At 39.1% G+C, this 16,893-nt stretch overlaps 3 protein-coding genes and 1 long non-coding RNA gene across 4 annotated transcripts in view; 1 reads left to right on the forward strand and 3 right to left on the reverse strand.

The window, feature by feature from the left end:
* The window catches only part of LOC134665109 (uncharacterized), a 347,418-nt gene that overhangs the window by 176,964 nt on the left and 153,561 nt on the right, over nucleotides 1-16,893 (reverse strand). The window lies entirely within an intron of this gene.
* Nucleotides 55-1,170, reverse strand: LOC134665107 (transmembrane protein 17-like). Its single transcript, XM_063521930.1, has 3 exons — nucleotides 1,015-1,170; nucleotides 788-901; nucleotides 55-275 (listed from the first exon to the last, which is right to left on the reverse strand). Exons 1-3 carry the CDS (start codon nucleotides 1,108-1,110, stop codon nucleotides 57-59), a joined length of 429 nt encoding a protein of 142 aa, XP_063378000.1. The 5' UTR covers nucleotides 1,111-1,170; the 3' UTR covers nucleotides 55-56.
* LOC134665098 (large ribosomal subunit protein uL16m) lies at nucleotides 2,108-4,448 on the forward strand. The gene is made up of 5 exons (XM_063521921.1): nucleotides 2,108-2,261; nucleotides 2,489-2,566; nucleotides 2,700-2,857; nucleotides 3,515-3,757; nucleotides 4,181-4,448. Exons 1-5 carry the CDS (start codon nucleotides 2,228-2,230, stop codon nucleotides 4,394-4,396), a joined length of 729 nt encoding a protein of 242 aa, XP_063377991.1. The 5' UTR covers nucleotides 2,108-2,227; the 3' UTR covers nucleotides 4,397-4,448.
* LOC134665103 (transmembrane protein 132E) overlaps nucleotides 7,111-16,893 on the reverse strand; it is a 117,455-nt gene continuing 107,672 nt past the window's right edge. Inside the window, 7 exon segments of the mRNA XM_063521927.1 lie at nucleotides 7,111-9,299; nucleotides 9,784-9,932; nucleotides 10,227-10,316; nucleotides 11,432-11,697; nucleotides 12,392-12,510; nucleotides 14,192-14,285; nucleotides 16,250-16,541. Of these exon segments, the coding sequence (XP_063377997.1) occupies nucleotides 9,039-9,299; nucleotides 9,784-9,932; nucleotides 10,227-10,316; nucleotides 11,432-11,697; nucleotides 12,392-12,510; nucleotides 14,192-14,285; nucleotides 16,250-16,541 (1,271 nt within the window). The 3' untranslated portion in view covers nucleotides 7,111-9,038.

Here is a 16,893-nt window from a genome sequence, read left to right on the forward strand (position 1 = left end):
TGTGTTACATTTATTTATTTTACCTTATCAAGACAGAAAAAATATATTTAATAGACTCAATTTTTGTGTGTCAAATAAATACTTTTTGCTAAAGATGATGCCTTTTTCAAAGCTATGAAACTAAAAACAATTTCAGCTATTGTCAACAAGTATAATATTGTATGAAGAATAAGTTCTGTTGGAGTACTTAGAAGGTAAGGATTGAAAAGAAAGAAACTAACAAGAGGCAACTGCATGAGTACTGACAGCATCAAAAAGCCCGCCAGTTCTGGCACCTGAAAGGGCCAAAAATAATGTTGTTATTTAAAAGCCAAAAGGCTGCAAATAATTTGATATAGGGCCTAAAGAGGCTAGAATACTTATAAATTATCTAATATCTAGAAATGTTACTTAATATTGAATAGTGTAAGATAACTGACCCCCCTGCAAACAAGTTTCTATGCTATGGGGGTCAGTTATCTCTGCAGCTTACCATTCTATGACAGTAATAAAAGTGTACCACCAGCAGCTCTTAAGGTGGGATTCCACCAGTGTATGGCACTGTGTGGCACAAGCATTTTTGTACTGAATATGCTAGTGCCGCACACAGCGCACACTGGTGGAATCCCGCCTTTAGATTAAAAAGAAGTACCTGATGTACACTTTTAAGACTGTGGCTGTCATTTATCAATCTTATTTAACAGATTGCACATCCCTTTCAAAAATGCACCCTGTTTAGGGTCTAATGTTTCTTTTGCCTAGCAGTAGAATAAATGAATGGAAAGAACTTAGGTATCAAATAACTTACCCGGCAAGACAGGTTCCCATACTGGCCGAGATATAATCTTGCAAATTCTATAACAACCAGCAGTGTGTAAACCGTTAAAGATAAGTATCTAGTCAGATGTCCCAGTAAATCCAACTGTAAATAAAGAAAAAACCATCTATAGTCCTAATATAAAGTTATAAAACGTAGAATGAAGCACGATTTTATGATTTGAAAGGTTGAGAAGTTTTTCAAGGCTCGATTCATACCTTAACATAAAGGAAGAATCCCACCACCGGTACCCAGACTAGGTAAAGGTACACATTTATGAATAAACATTTCTGCAGTTGAAGCATTGAATTCATCAGGAAAAACTTACAAGTTACAATCAAAATAAATAAGTAATATTTTCGTATCCAATCGCAACGCAAGGGCCAACAAATTAAATCAAAACAAAACCTACACGCGCCAAAGCGCCAAACCAAAACCACAGAATAAATAATGCCAAACTGCAATGCAATGTGACATTAAATGTTTATACACATAAGAATATCAACAGTTTTACACGTGTCTTGAACGGCTTTGAATAAGTTTCTTCACACGATGCGACACATAAATAACGAATCCATTTTGAAGACACTTTGAAAGAAAATTAATATTCATGTTCTCTTTACAGATTTTTCAGGCAATGAGTGAAAATCTTTTATTTATTTTAGCTAGGTGTATTATTTACATATACAGGGTGATTCAGGAGACGTGAGCAGGACTAACACTGCGCATTTAGTCAATTATAAGCAACTGTTTCGTATCAGTATTAGTGAAGTTAACGTTAATTTTCTAGTCGTGTTGAAAAAAAAAAGTTATTAATTTATTTACGACATGCATGGTCATCCTACTATTAGAATACTAAACTACCGATATTCTGTGTCAAATTGAATGTCATCAGGTCATCACAGTCTGGTTACTTTTGAAAACTCGTATCTCACTCAAGTTTGACAGTTTATTTTCTTCATACTCATAATGCTGTCATTACGGTTAAAGAGGTTTTATGTTTATTAATTAGGTCTTGTAGGGTGACCATGATTGTAGAGAATTAAATTTGCCCTCGCCAAAAAGTAAAAAAATAGGAAAAAGTGTGGTTGTTTCACCTAAATACGAGGGTAATCGATCAATTATCAGTTACTGAGTGTGCAGGATTAGTCCTGCTCATGTCTCATGAATCACCCTGTATAATAATACTTCATCTCGCATTGTGTCGCATAGTGTGAAGACGATTTTACATTCGATTTAGAGAATGTAGCCAGCTTAAAAAATAATAATTTGACGTTGACATGAGAATGACATAAAGAGATTGAGGTTATAATACTTATAATAATGTTTAGAATATAACCATTGTTGGGTATTTTACCAGTACTCAGTAGAATAATCTACACTTAAATAAAAATACAACATACAATATTTAATTTAGGTTTATAAAATACCATGATTTCAAGACAAACATTCGGCCTTACCATCGGTAAGAAAATATTCCATTAAATCTGAAGTTTAAAGCTCACCAGTGAGTGCAGCCGTTGCATATATACTTGGTCAAGCAGATCTTGTCAGTAAAAAAAGGCGGCAAATTTGAAAAATGTAGGCGCGAAGGGAGATCGTCTCATAGAAAATTTGAATTTCGCGCCTTTTTCTACTGACAAGATTTGCTTGACCGTCTATAATTTAAAAATATATTTTTTGCATTTTCAGGCCTTTTGCGTTCAAATGGACTTCAGTTAACGTGTGTAGCTGGGATAAAATACTTCCCGCCTCCCAAGAATTATGATGGTACGTAACACACAGCACAATACACAATATGATATATTAAAATTATGATTAATTCGTACTTCCTCAGTGTTTTTGTAATTTGGCAATATTAATATTGTTATAGCCTGCTATTAATCCCTTCTAATGTCTATAGATATCGAGATTCCTGAACGCCAGAGGCTGCGTCCTCTGGACAAGGTGCCTACATATCCTGCCAATTTGAAACCACCAAAAATGCAGAAGAGGTTGCGATACATGCGTGGTCCCGAGCTCCTGCACAACACGTTACAGTTAAAGCAGTATGGTGTTATTGTAAGTATTTTTAATAAAAAAATACTCATATATGTACCTAGTAGCACAGAATAAATAAGTACTAGGTACAGAAAACTCACTCTCTAACAAAACGCGTCTGTTACGATCAGCACAGCGCCACGCGCGACTTATGTCGGCTTAAATCGCGGAGTGAGCCACGCCTGCTAGTAGACTACTAGAGTCTAATTTTAATTACCTATGAAATAGTATCATTTTTAACGTACACATAAAATGTATGGTGTAGTACAGGGGTCACCAAATGGCAGACCGCCAACCTATATTATTTAATACTTATTTAATAAACTCAAGTATAAACAGATCGCAATGGTTATATTTTTAAAAATCGGACCCTTGAAGAAATTAATTGGTGACCCCTGGTGTAGTACTTTGTACTGAAAAAAAAGTCTGTAGTAGTTCGTTTTTTTAGTATTAAAAAAGGTAAACAATCTTGACATGTATTTTTATCGAAAAATAAGTCATGGCAAATATGTAACAATTATGAATCATGTACGATTGTTTACATTCTTTTGCTTTCATAAGTAATTGTTACTGATTTTTAAAAAGCGTTTTTCAATTAATAGACATCATGATCGCATAGTAAAGTGTGTAGTGTAGCATATGATAACTAAACAATGACAAATGACATGGTGATTTCAGGCGACTGGTGGAGGTAGAATGCGTCATGAGCACTTTGAAATGGCTCGTCTTGTAGTGGCCCGTAAATTGGACATGAAGAGAATGTACGCTATTTGGCGCATTGACCCTCCGTGGCAGCCAGTGACTAAGAAAGGCCAGGGGCAGAGAATGGGCGGTGGAAAAGGAGCGATTGATCATTATGTTACTCCTATCAAGGCTGGCAGAGTTATATTGGAGGTTGCAGGCAAATGTGAATATCAAGAGGTAAAATAATTGCAATACTTCTCTTTATCTTTACAAAAATCAGATAAGTCTAGACTACACTATTAGTTTGTTTCGAGCTGGCTGGTTGAACGAATAGTTACTTATTTCTTACCTTTTGTATAATAACTATTGAAAAAATAGTCACTAAATACTTATGAGCTGGCTTTCTCTAAATTACGTATTGACAAAATTACAGAAGAAATGTTATATTAGATTTTACTGAAACCTATGCAAAGTGATGCATTATAGAAAGGGCTTATAGCTTCCATAGGTGTATGTTAAATACGTAAAAGAGTGACCCAGGCTACCATAATCATGGCAACAAGTGGCAAGAAAAACTTGATTTACCCACAACACAAACAAATTTAATCAATTTTTCGAGTCTAATATGAAGGCAAATGTTTTATACATTATTTTTTTTAGGTCTGGCAAATGTTGAAAATTGTGGCGGAAAGATTACCATTTCAAGCAGAAGCTGTATCACAAGAAATCATGGAGCAGAAAGCAGCTAATGAAAAGTGGCAAGAAGAAAACAATCAGAATAAGTACACTATGAAATATGTTATTCAAAATAATATGGGTGGATGCCATAGAATGCTTTCGCCGTTTGATCACTATTGGTATGGCAAGCATTTGTAGATATTTATTATATTATTATTAGTTCAAAATATAGTTGAATTTAAGTTGACAAGTAAGATTTTATTCCTAACAAACCTTAAAATAGTTCTTAATAATACAAAGATTTCAAGTAGCAGCAAGAGGTGTACCAGGATATAGAATTTCAGTAGTACAGGGTAGAATAGCGCGTAAAACGCGGCCCTAATTTGACCAACAGAATTTTGCTCGAGCTTTCATTGATAAAGTCACGTGATGCCTGCATTACGCTATTGGATTTTAGACAGGAATAAATGAGTTCAGCGCCATCTAGTGATGTTTTTGATAGGGTTAAAATCGTAACATACCTTATCAGTTACATGCCTAATATCTAAAATGCATTTATTATACTTTCACTGCACTTTTTTTTGCCTATGACAGCGGTCAGGGCGGTCCAATTTTACGTTTCTGTGTTAATCAGCAGTTAGACTGAGTTTTCATACTCACAAATCTGAAATATCTACAAACATAGATACATAGTGCCATCTCCGCACCGATCCAAATAATCCAGCTTTGATGATTCATTTGAAAAAAGTCACATTTTCTGAAAGTCAATTTTAATTTAAACTTTAAATCCGATTGCTAAGGTTTAAATTCTACTGGCGCGTATGTAGTCGATAAATTCAGGAACAGGAATTCAGCGTCGTGTAAAGATAAAGGTTTTATTAGTTTATTTCTCCCTGTAATCCTGCTTTATCTGCTTTGAGATGCGAGTTCAAATTTAACCTTTTGGCCGCCGGACCTAGTCCGCAAAGACGCTCACTCACACGCCAGAGTAAATTCTAAGTAAACAACTAATAAAAAGTTTAGGGATTGCAAAATGTGATATCGATATTTACAATTTATAGTAAAAATCTTCTCAATTTGGCTTTGTTCTTAACCAACTGTAATTTATTTCGAGAATGCCAAAAATTAACATATTTTTTACACACGACAATGTTAAAAATAAAGGTCTTTATCATTAAAAACAACCACTAAACAATATCGATTCATGACGGAATATCACCGCACTAGGCTCTACGAGAAGTCTTGTATACATGACAACGGCGCGCATGGACTGTCCGCAGTGCAGACCGACAAGGACCGTTTCCGCGCGGATTAAGTAATAATAGTCTCTAGGTCAACGGCGTAAGCGCTTGTCGGTACGTAAACTTTATAAGCGTATGGTTAGAGCCGCGCATCGTGTGTCGATAATATAAATGTACCGGAACTGCATTGGGGAAAATGACACGTGGGTTTAATTGTCAATGAGTGAAGAATAATAATATTGGAAAAGGGTGGGGATCAGAAATGTTCGGGAATGCATGTTTCACATTCGACATGTTCCTTAGAAGAGCTTGTCAGTTCCCGTATTACACCCTCCCTACCATAATAATTTTTCGTCAATTTCAAATACATAACATTCTCATAGTTAGGCGACACTGACTAGTCCGAGCGTCCGCCTGTAGAAGCGAAGCGAAGCGGTCACTGCAGGGTATCACTCCCCACTACACTATCATCTCAAAATGAATCATTTGTTCTGCAAATAGACCACAAGGACAGATTTACTTGTCTGACTCTACTATGGACAGCTGAACAAGTTCCCTGAACTCCAGCTATAGTTATGCCTGTCTCTCTCTCGTTTAACGTATTCTAGTTACTAGTTATCACCAATTGGCATTTAACAGGTGTTCAAATGCTTAAATAAAACCAGATTGGACACTTGATATTTATTTTGAATATTCTCTAGAGATGCACCGGATATTCGGTTACTATCCGGTATCCGCCCTATCCGGCCAGTATTTTAATATCCGGCCGGATACCGGATAGTGCCCTACTTCCGGCCGAATACCGGATAGTACCATTGCTTGATTTCGGAGTAAACAAATTGGATTTAAGAAACAGTCACGGTCATAATCGTACTTGTTTATTATTTTAAAACAATTTAGAGATTCAACTGACTTGCACGCGCACTGATTTCGAACCTAGAAATGTGTCCGCGCGAACGTTCACTTAGAAACAGGTCAAAACTGCAGAATGCGCACCTGAAAAACCGAAATGTAGGTGCAGCTCTGCTGGCCGATATTCGGCGGCCGGATACCGGATATTCGGCCGATGGTCAGGCCAAATATCCAGTATCCGGCCAAACAACTATCCGTTTCATCTCTAATATTCTCATATCGAGTTAACATTCCCATCCCTAGCTGTCTTGTATACAAGACAACGGCGACGAGGAACATGAAAAACGTTGAAATCTGGAGCAATTTTTTTGATTGCCTTATAAAAGAATGGATTTATTTATCTGCTTTAAATGCAATTATTTTAAAAATCAAAGACCTAAAACATTAACACGAGTGTAATAAAATACTACAATTGATGTTTTTTCACATTTACCGAGCGGTTGAATTTGTGTCTTGTATACAAGACAGCGGCGCCAGTGTATCGTTCTATCGTTGTCTTGTATACATGCCAACGGCGGTCAAAGGGTTAAAATCGTATTAGCACGAGTGCGATAATTAGCACATTACGACACTAGAAAATTTAAAGGTCCATATGTACTGTAAAACGTTGTATACATGTGCGAATAGGTAACTCCCTTCGGTCGTGTTTTAATTTAACGCCACTCGTTGCGAAATTTCCTATTTCTCGCACTTTTATATCGTAATGTACCTACTATTTCCATCGACTGGTGGGACGGGGGGTAGCATTGAAACAAAGCATATTCAATAATGGTTTATTAAATTTGACATTTTATGAAAGGATTTTGTGACAAGCCTCAGTTTGCATACATGTATATAAACCTTGGTAGCAATAATTTATATAAACTTCTTTTATATAATTATGGAAAAAACTCAACAAAAAAACAAATGTCTTTATAGTAACAAATACTACGGCACAAAATACTTTCTGCGACTCATCCCTAACCTAACGTCAAAAGCCAAACAACACATTTATCCATAGTTGAGAGATTATCATGGTATACAATTATTTAGTAATGTAGGTATAGGAGTGTGTACTTTTAAGCTAACTGGAGACATGTAGTTGTACAGTAAATAAATCAAAGTTACATACATGTAACTAGAATCATTATTTCGTACTTAATAGCCTTTTGATATTAACAGCAATTTCTATTTAGGGTCACAAATTACACAATTATAAACTGAAAACATTTACTATTCTTTGTAGCAGAGTAATAAGTTGTAATAGGATGTCAATATATCCTTGATATACGTGTAATTTTAATAATAGCATATCAATTTGTGGGTAGGCGTTATTAAGTACATTCTAGAATATTTATTCTTTTTAGCATGAAGGTTTTTTTATGCGGAGCAACACCCTATTACATCTCGGTACTCTCTGTTTCTAGGTATTACTGCAACAGATATTAAACACTTTTTTATAATATTGTGTGCAACTCTACTCTTTCCAATATCCAAGCGACTCTACCTTAGTTATCTATATCTGCTTCGATACCTCAACGCAAGTACCTATAAATTATATAACGTCATAACAATATTTACAAAGCCTAAAGAACTAACTTACAAGTAAATGCAAATTTACATCTTCAATAAATATAGTGTTTACAATATTGTACAAGCGCTAGTTTTTATATATGATATGGCTTTTTATTTATAAAATCAACTGCCAAAACAATCCCTAGCAGTCATTTTAGGTATATTATCACAAGTCCATATAACCTTATTAGTTGGTTTAACTTGCGTGACTAAAATGTTATCATGGACTCTAATTTGTATTGACTTAGCTTATACATTTTAAAACATCGAATGCTTATGCAACAATTTATGATATAAACCAGTCATGATGTCTAATTTATAGTATTTTGGTGGCAGTTGTTGCATTGATATTTATTGATAGTCAATTACATACTCATTGTACATACAATCTAGGAATGTTGTCACGCAAAATAAAGTTATAGATGTATTAGAATGATTGTAAAATACTCGAGCTCTGCATTTCAATGAGTCTGCTCTGAGCTTGTACAACCACTGCTGCTATAGACCAGCTACAATATATTTGACTAGTTCTGTGTCTTACGCTATTATAGTCTTATTAAACTAGGAATATTTCCCTAAACACTGGCAATATGCAGTCTTAAAATCTATTTCACCTCCGTGATAAACAAGGTAGTATGAGTTCTAACAAAAACTAGGTACGTCTGCAACTCAACTGGGATGAAACAAATAATTAACATTGTTGAACTTGCACGCACAGTCTGTTCTAATATTCAGCTAAGCTAAGCTATAAGTTATTAGACAAAGTGAGGTAGCGTCATTACCTACTAGTGGAAAATATTTACAGTCCTAAGTCTTTGCACTTAGATAATAAATAGTGACATAGGCTCGTCTCAAGCTCATGAATATAAGTTAAATATCTCTTGCGTATCTATTAGCCTTGTTACGGAGATTACCAACACAAATACCGCGTTACATTCTATTTTAACATACGAGTATTAATTAACTACATGCACACAATAGACACTATTAATAATTATGTGCAGCTTTGTAGATGACTAGAGTAAATACGTTTAACGGTTAATTACAATCGTAGGTATAGGTAAAGTTTCTTTTTCGATCACTGCAAGGATCCACTTGTCCACTGTTGAGGATAATACGATGACTGAACAACATTATTCGTACGATTCGCTCAAGTGCTCCAATAAGAATTTCAACTGTGTTTTCATGAAATTATTTTTGTGCGCGATGGAGTCGCATAGCATTTGAGTGGGCGCGGCCTCACCGCCGGCGCCGCTGTTGTTCCCAGAGTCTATGGTACTATCCTCGGGCGCTTTCAGTGCGGCGATGGGGGCTTTGCTGATATGCTGATAATTAAACGTAGACAATACCGTCCGGATCTTTGCAATGATCTGCTCTACTCAGGCGTTTGATTCCTGCGAAAAATTTGAAAATAGACATAAGTCATAATTTTGCAGCGGTAGAAATTTATATCATTCAAGTGTACACTACTTTCTATACTAGTGAGATATCATTTACATTCACAAAACAAAAACGCTAGGGGAAAACGGTCGGATTGCAAACGGTGAGGAGGTTTCATCTAACAGACTGCTGCAGGAGTGTGATGATATGAAGTATTATCAAATGAATCGCATATATTTAAAGTTCCTTATTTAGTAATACTGCACGGAATTATCATTAAGTATTAATATTCGTATAAAATGTAAGTACTCATATAAAATACTACGTTAAAGTCGTTTTAAATGCATCAAAATTTAGGCTCTATGTCATAAGAGAGTACGAGTACACCGAATATCGAAACGCTAAGTACAGATTAATGATACGCTGTGCTCGCGGCGGGAGCGTCGAGAAGCGAGAGCAACATCTAGTCTAGAAGCGGGTGGGACGGTGTGTTTATACCTTGAGGTTGTGGAAATAGTGCATGATCTGATCGTAGTCCATCTGCAGCTCGTCGAGCCCCAGCGCCTCCGCGCCCGCGCCGGCGCCCGAGCGCGAGTACATGGGGTTGCCGACTATCGTCGCGCGTTTCACTTCTGGGGAACCGCTTCCTATTAATACCAAAATGGTCAGTATCTCGCCTCCCCTCTTGTTATCAGGGATATCACTCCGCAGATCGTGTACGTTCGGCTGTCCGGTTGCTTGTAGGCAGAACTCCTATGTAGCAAGCGTACACGAAAGAGCACGAGATGCGTCGTTGATTCGGTTATTGCCGCGTAATATCGAGTTTCTTAGACAGTGATTCTTCTATACGTAAGCGCTAATATCTATTCTGTAGTTTTATCATGGATTCTTCACAAGCTAATCTGACGTTTCAACGAAGGGAACATCTCTGTAGGATTTACCTTTGTTCGGATTCGCAGCTTCCACAAAGTCACCTTTGACGTTCGATTCTTTGGATCGGTTCTTATGCCTCATCTGGACTTCAGGCAGACCTGAAAAAAAAACATATCTTGAAATTCTTGAACTCTAAATGAAAAATAAAAGATACCTTTTAAGTTTCGCCGTAATAACTTTATCGGAAACAGGTGAGGGTGCAATAAGGGAACACATTGTCCCAGACCCAGAGGAATGGAAGCCGAATTTAGTTCTCGACTTACATTATTTTGTCCTAATCCTTTAAAGGACAAAACTATCCAATCTGTCAGGAAAACTAGGTAAGTATTTAAAATTTGCCATGACTATATGTTTCTAATTATTTCAAGTTAAGCTCGGTTTTCCCAGGATAGCGGTGCCGTCATATAGCGGCCGTCTCCATACTAAATACAGCTAAATATGGATGTCGTAGTATTTGTATGGATACTGCCGCTATATGCCGGCACCGCTCTCCTAAGAAACCAGAGAATTATCCAGTTAGTGCACCATTTAAAGGTGCGTCCAGATTTGGCATGATTACAACGGTGGTATGGACATAAACGTGACTTTTCATGGCATGTCATCCCGATTTTTTCGTATGGCGTTTGTCGATGTACAATTGTCATCTTAGCTAGTCTCCCTGAGCGTAACTTAGATTTGTGTAACTTCTTCTTCTTCCTCGTTCCCTCAATGCTGAGGATCGCGACCACATGCAACATCTCTCCATTGATTGCGGTCATAAGCCAAGTGGACTGCACGTTGCAGGCTGCCGCCACTCGTCTTCGTCATGGCGTCAGACCATCTCTTACAAGCCCCACCTTGAGCGCGTTTGCCATTCGTTCGCCCCAAGATGATACCTACACTTCTCCATAATTATCATGCATTGGTGATCTCATAATGCAGCGGTCGGCAATCTTTTAGCAGCCAAGGGCCACATAGTATTTAATGATGTTGACGCGGGCCGCACTTTGGTAATGTTTATGACTTTATCAGACATTGTCGTTTGTTAATATTACATATAAAATTGCCAGGGAGGCTCGCTTGCCGCAAGTGAGAGGTTCGCGGGCCGCGGGTTGCCGACCGCTGTCATAATGAGTCCGAAAAATCTATGGGTTCGTTCATGGCATGCTTTGGAGAACCTTGTGGTAATATTGAGTTCTTCCAAAGTAGCGATGTTAGTTCTTGTGAAACTTACCGATTCCAGAGTCATGCATGTAGTCGGGACTCGGCGGCTTGGCAAAGGTGCGGCCTCTGTCGAGCCCCACGATCTCCCGGTAATCCTTGTTCTCGAGCACCAGCGGGGCGTCGTTGTCGAACTCGAAGAGCCGCGCGCACTCTTCCTTGCTCAGCTTCTCTACGGCGTTGTCGTCTAAATCGTGGAGGGGGTTCAAGTCGCTTTTGTAGTTTTTCATGTCGCGGCTCGAAATGTATGGGGCGTCGGTTTTGTTTAGATCAATAATTCTGAAAAAGTTTAAGTGGGTTAGTGCGATCCAATAGAGTTAAGGTTTTAGGGTTACGATAGGCCGAAGCGAATCGGATCACAGGGTGAATCGGCGACGCCAGTCATAACTCATAAGCTATATTTTCAATTTCATTTTTTTGTTGCCTGACTGAATCGCCTTTGGGTAGGTAGGTACTATAGGTACTTAGGTTTTTAAGACTCATGAGAGAAGTTCGCAGATTTGAGAATAATGTAAACTGTCATTTTACACCTATTTATAACATCGACACGTAAAATTGGACTGACCTTACTGAAGGCATAAAACGTGAGTATTTTTAGTGGGTAGATCTCGGGGGTAGATAGGTGTTGCAAATGGGTATGGAAAAGAGGCAGAGAGGAGACTATCGGACACAACAGGCTCAATAGCTCATATAGGCACGTATAGAAAATAATGATATTTATTGTTAATTATTTGTTACACACACACCCACAAAGTTAATGTCTTAAAGCATTTTCTACCAGTCAACCAGTGGGCCAAAAAGGGACGTTTGTTAGGTACAGTCACCAGCAATAATATGTTACACAACGAAGGCCACAAAACCTATCTGACGCGATCTTATTTGTATAGCCATAAGAGCGTGTCACATATTTTTGCGGCGTTCGAAGAGTAACATATTATAACAGGTTACTGTAAAATATTGTAAGTGATCTTACCGGTCTGAGCGGCGGGCATTTTCCGGGGATCGTCGTGATTCGTGTTCTCGGTCGTGTTTCTTGTGGTGGTTCCGCGAGTGGCTCCGGCGAGTGGGCGGCATGACGGCGTCCGGCAACACCTGGTGACGCAAACAGGGAAACTTATTATAGACCGACCGCTTAAATGAGTCCCAGTCTGCGCGGTATGGAGGTGACGGGGTGGGACGACTAAGGGTCGGTTGCACCAAACTGTTCGTATCGTTAAAGAGTTCGATAAATTTTTATGTATGGAAAGTTCCATAGTAAAGCGCCGGGGCGCGCCGGCTGACGTTGATCAGTCTGTCAAATGAGGTCGGTGCAACTGGACCTAAGGGTGACGGGGAAGGAGCGGGCGCCGTACGCCTGCCGCTCGCTCATGACTCATTTAAGCGGAGGACTCTTTTAAGCGGTCGGTCTATACCTGCTTCCCCAACATTAAAAAAATATTGAGCATAATTACCTACAGTGTTTTAACTAAAGTATCTAATTGTGCGTGTGACAAATGACATTACAGATGTAGTGCATAATTGTTTTCCATCGCATTTTCTCGGAAACGTTCGTATTTGTCATACTACTTCGGTCAACCTCAGTACTTTTTGTACCGAGACTCTGTAATAGAAAGACACGTTCGTACCTTTCCATGAAAATATGATGGCAAATAATTATACACTAAGTATATCTGTAAGTATCTACAATTTTGACTTTTTTTTACTTTCTCAATAAAATGCTTTGTCGAATGCGATTGAGTGTCAAATTTGTAGTTTACAATGATGAAGAGCTAAAGGTTCATCATTTTCGTTTGTCGGCTGTTTGTAGGCAATATAGGTAGGTAATTGAAGACTCTTTGAGCAAGCAATAAAAATGGCGTTCCAGAGCAGTGGCCGTGTATGTTTTGCTTTGACTTAGACTTTTAAGATTCACAAATTTTGTTGAGGTACACAAAATATATAATTAAAATTAATTCCTGTAATAATTTTAATTCGACTCTTACTTTCCATCATAGACTAGGAATCCTCTAGACTGATTTTAGAGCAATTATTTCATGCAACCGATGATGCCAAAAATGCGGGGGTGCGCGGGACGAGTTGAGCGAAGTCCCGTGCCGTGATTGGTCCGTTCAAAGACACGGACGTCACACAAAGACACTTTCGACTCGAACATGGTGTAAAATTACCGTATGCGTGGCAGAGGGGGTAGCGCGACTATGCTCAGTCTGGAGGATGTTTTGTCTGTGCTTTCCATACACCATGTGAACCATGTGTTTATTAGGTGTATGGTTATGAATATGTCAAGCAAGTTACCATTTCTTGATAACACTCGGCCACTCTTATTTAACCTTCTGAACGCCACAGACGGCAATTGACGTCAACGCAAAATCGTGACAAGGACGCCAAAGACGGCATTTGACATTCGATCGTTTTTGGATGAAAATCTACTGAAAAACACCCCACTTTTAGGTTGGCATTATTTATTCACAAAATCACATAACTGCAAATAACGGCAAATAGATGCGCCGTTTGGCGTTCAAAAGGTTAAAACGCCATTTTGAGTTAACCTTTTCGACGCTGTGTCAAATACAAAAGCTGTCTGTCTCTCAGACGCCACGTCACCGAAGTGTCAAAACTGAAATTGAACTTTATGCATACGCACTTAGGTCTATGTTGCTCTGTGGTCTATGACCGATTAATACGTCTTTGGCGTTGGACCTGCGGTGCGTATATATCGGTCATTGGCGTCCAAAAGGTTAATTCGCATAGCATAAAAAAGAAAGGAGGCGCTTACTTTATGGTTATTTCTCAGCGGGACAGGTACCTGGGGTTGCGGGGTGGAGGCGTTCCGATGTGGCGGGACGGGCGGCCGGTATTCTCCGTCCGTGCTGGAGATACAAGGGAATCGTTTAATGCTTAGAGCAGGGGTCACCAAATGGCGGACCGCGGTCCGGACCGCCGACCTATATAATTTTAATACTTATTTAATAAACTAACTAAGTCCCCAATCCGCATTGGGCTAGCGTGGGGACTATAGCCCAAGCCCTCTCGCGCATGAGAGGAGGCCTGTGCTCAGCAGTGGGACGTATATAGGCTGAAATGATGATGATGATGATTTAATAAACTCAAGTAGAAACGGACCGCGATGGTCATTTTTTAAAATCGGACCTCTCAAGAAACTAATTGGTGACCCCTGGCTTAGAGTTACACCAAGAAAAGTCTGCAGCGATTTTGATAGCCCGCGCAGTGCAACTGTTATTTATTCGTCATAATTTCATAGAAGTTTGACGTTTATAATAACACAAGCACTGCGTGGACTACCAAAATCTCTGCAGACTTCTTGGTCTAACTCTATTCTCATTTGGAACTAAAGTACGGACACTAATCACGGAGAATTTCGTATATTTACCCGCATGTTCCTATCTCTATCGCACGCGCATAAAAGGGCGTTGCTAGGGACGGGTAGCCCCCCCTCCCTCTAGAGAATGAAATTTGTAACTAAATGTATGCTCCTACCCTCCTCGTCGGCCATCGGCTAAATCAGCTGCCTCCCACGTAGCCAATTAGCTAGCGACGCTCTTGCGCGCATAATTATATATTATTGCTTTCCGGCTCGCAGTAGCATTGACCGCCGTCGTGGACGGGAGAGCAATATATTACGCACGTGTGATAGCGATAGGAACTGAAGAAGAGTGGCCCACGACAGACCACAATGGAAAGAGCTGGAGCAGGCCTTTGCCAAGCGGCACACTGAGCTAAGTGACATACTCTAAATCATAATAAAAGGGCTTAATAGATAGATAGAGATAGGAACATGACCCGCTGTCAATGTACAAAATTCCTCGTGCTTAGCGTCCTTACTTTAACTAGCAAGCCCAGTGTTTAAAAATCCGTAGAAAAATCAGCTCATACCTAGTACCTAAAACACAACCCGACTTTCGGGTTGGAGCTTTTGGTCACAAAGCGAGACGATGGAATTGTCAAACATGCGTTTGGCCACAATGTAGGTAAATCTCAATCAAGTGTCTTAAGCTTAGGTAGTAGTATCTACCCAAAACTTATAAAATTTTTACACAACTTTAAAATTATATTCACTCGCGAACTTTTTGCTAGGTTTGCGGTATGTTCAAAACAAGGAATAATACCTTAGATTGAAAAAAAAAATGGTTCATACACTGGAGGAATAGAATGGTTTTCTAAACGCCGACTACAAGTAAGTAATCATATCTAATCACAGACAAGCAGAGGATTTTACTAAGTGTGAGCAAACAGTTAAAAACTAATCAGCATTTCAGGAGGCGCGTATATAAACCGCAAAATTAATTTAGCGCCTAGCAAAAACTACGGGATTGATATGCGGACCTAGCACAACTGTTGGCACAGTTGACACTGACGACTTGCCACTGTCTACTTTTGCGACACCTTGTCAAGTGCCCTCCTACTCTTAATAATGTGATAGCGCGTAGCGTGAAAAACAGGCCATCGCGCGTTGCACGTCATCGTCAGTTGTGCTTAGGCCGCTTTGCTTTATCGCTTTCACTTATGTAAGTACTAAATATTATAAATAACAACACACTAAAGAGTGACACGAACCCCAAAAGGCCGCTCTTATATTCTAATCGCTCTAATTTCTTTTTCTTACAATTTCTAGCAAGGACAACTACCTATATCTGACATAGATTGAATGTTCAAGTCAAGTTTTAAATTGAGAGCGTAATTTTGATTGTATGGCGCCGACTAGGTTCGTGTGACCCTTAACTAACCATTGATATACCTTATGTCGTTGTAATAAGGTGTGCGCATGGTCAGCTAACTCTGTTAACGATAGTATATACTTGTTACTCATACTCACTGCCAATGCCCATCTCCAGAGTGATGCCTGGCGTGCCTGGCCGGTTTCTTGCAATACGTGGTCGAGTCGATCGGTCGCTCTTTTCGTTCGCTCTGCGATGGTAATTCTATCGAGTTAGGGTTGTCGAAACTCGTGACCATGACGTTGCCGTTGTCTCGAATGGCGTCGTCCGGGTCGACGTAGTTGTAGTTGAGCGGGTTGGCGGTTATGCGCATTTCGTTGCCGTTGTCGGGTTGGGTGGAGTTGCGGTTGGTGGAGTGGCGGTTGCCGTTGCGTTCGATTGTTGCGCGGCCTGGAATTTATACATAGTTTGTTAGTAACTATAATTGATACATAGTGAACGGCGAGATCGTCATCCATCGGTGTTCGACGTCACTACGATAACCGACAATGTCACATCACTAGAGGTGGTCGTCCATCTTAGATTGGTTTTGCTCGAGAGCGTCCTCGCATAGTTATTTCAGATCTATACTCTCATATTTGTGATTCCCTAATAAATGTTGTTATAAAGTGGTGCTCGGTGTTTTTACTCGTTACAATAGTTTCTTAGTAACTATAATTTATAGATAGTTTGTTAGTAACTATAGTTTATACATAATTTGTTAGTAATTAAAGTCTTCTAAGCTTTCATCCAATATGAAGTG

This window comes from Cydia fagiglandana, chromosome 6, assembly GCF_963556715.1.
Source record: "Cydia fagiglandana chromosome 6, ilCydFagi1.1, whole genome shotgun sequence".
Classification (NCBI taxonomy): Eukaryota; Metazoa; Arthropoda; class Insecta; order Lepidoptera; family Tortricidae; genus Cydia; species Cydia fagiglandana.

Excerpts from the sequence above, each read along its gene's own strand:
- LOC134665107 (XM_063521930.1), bottom strand. The coding sequence starts at position 1,110 with ATGAATTCAATGCTTCAACTGCAGAAATGTTTATTCATAAATGTGTAC. Across the intron at positions 902-1,014 it reads GATTCTTCCTTTATGTTAAG|TTGGATTTACTGGGACATCT; the intron begins GTATGAATCGAG and ends CTTTATTTACAG. Across the intron at positions 276-787 it reads ATGGGAACCTGTCTTGCCGG|GTGCCAGAACTGGCGGGCTT; the intron begins GTAAGTTATTTG and ends TGGCCCTTTCAG.
- LOC134665098 (XM_063521921.1), top strand. The coding sequence starts at position 2,228 with ATGATTTCAAGACAAACATTCGGCCTTACCATCG. Across the intron at positions 2,262-2,488 it reads AACATTCGGCCTTACCATCG|GCCTTTTGCGTTCAAATGGA; the intron begins GTAAGAAAATAT and ends TTGCATTTTCAG. Across the intron at positions 2,567-2,699 it reads GCCTCCCAAGAATTATGATG|ATATCGAGATTCCTGAACGC; the intron begins GTACGTAACACA and ends TAATGTCTATAG.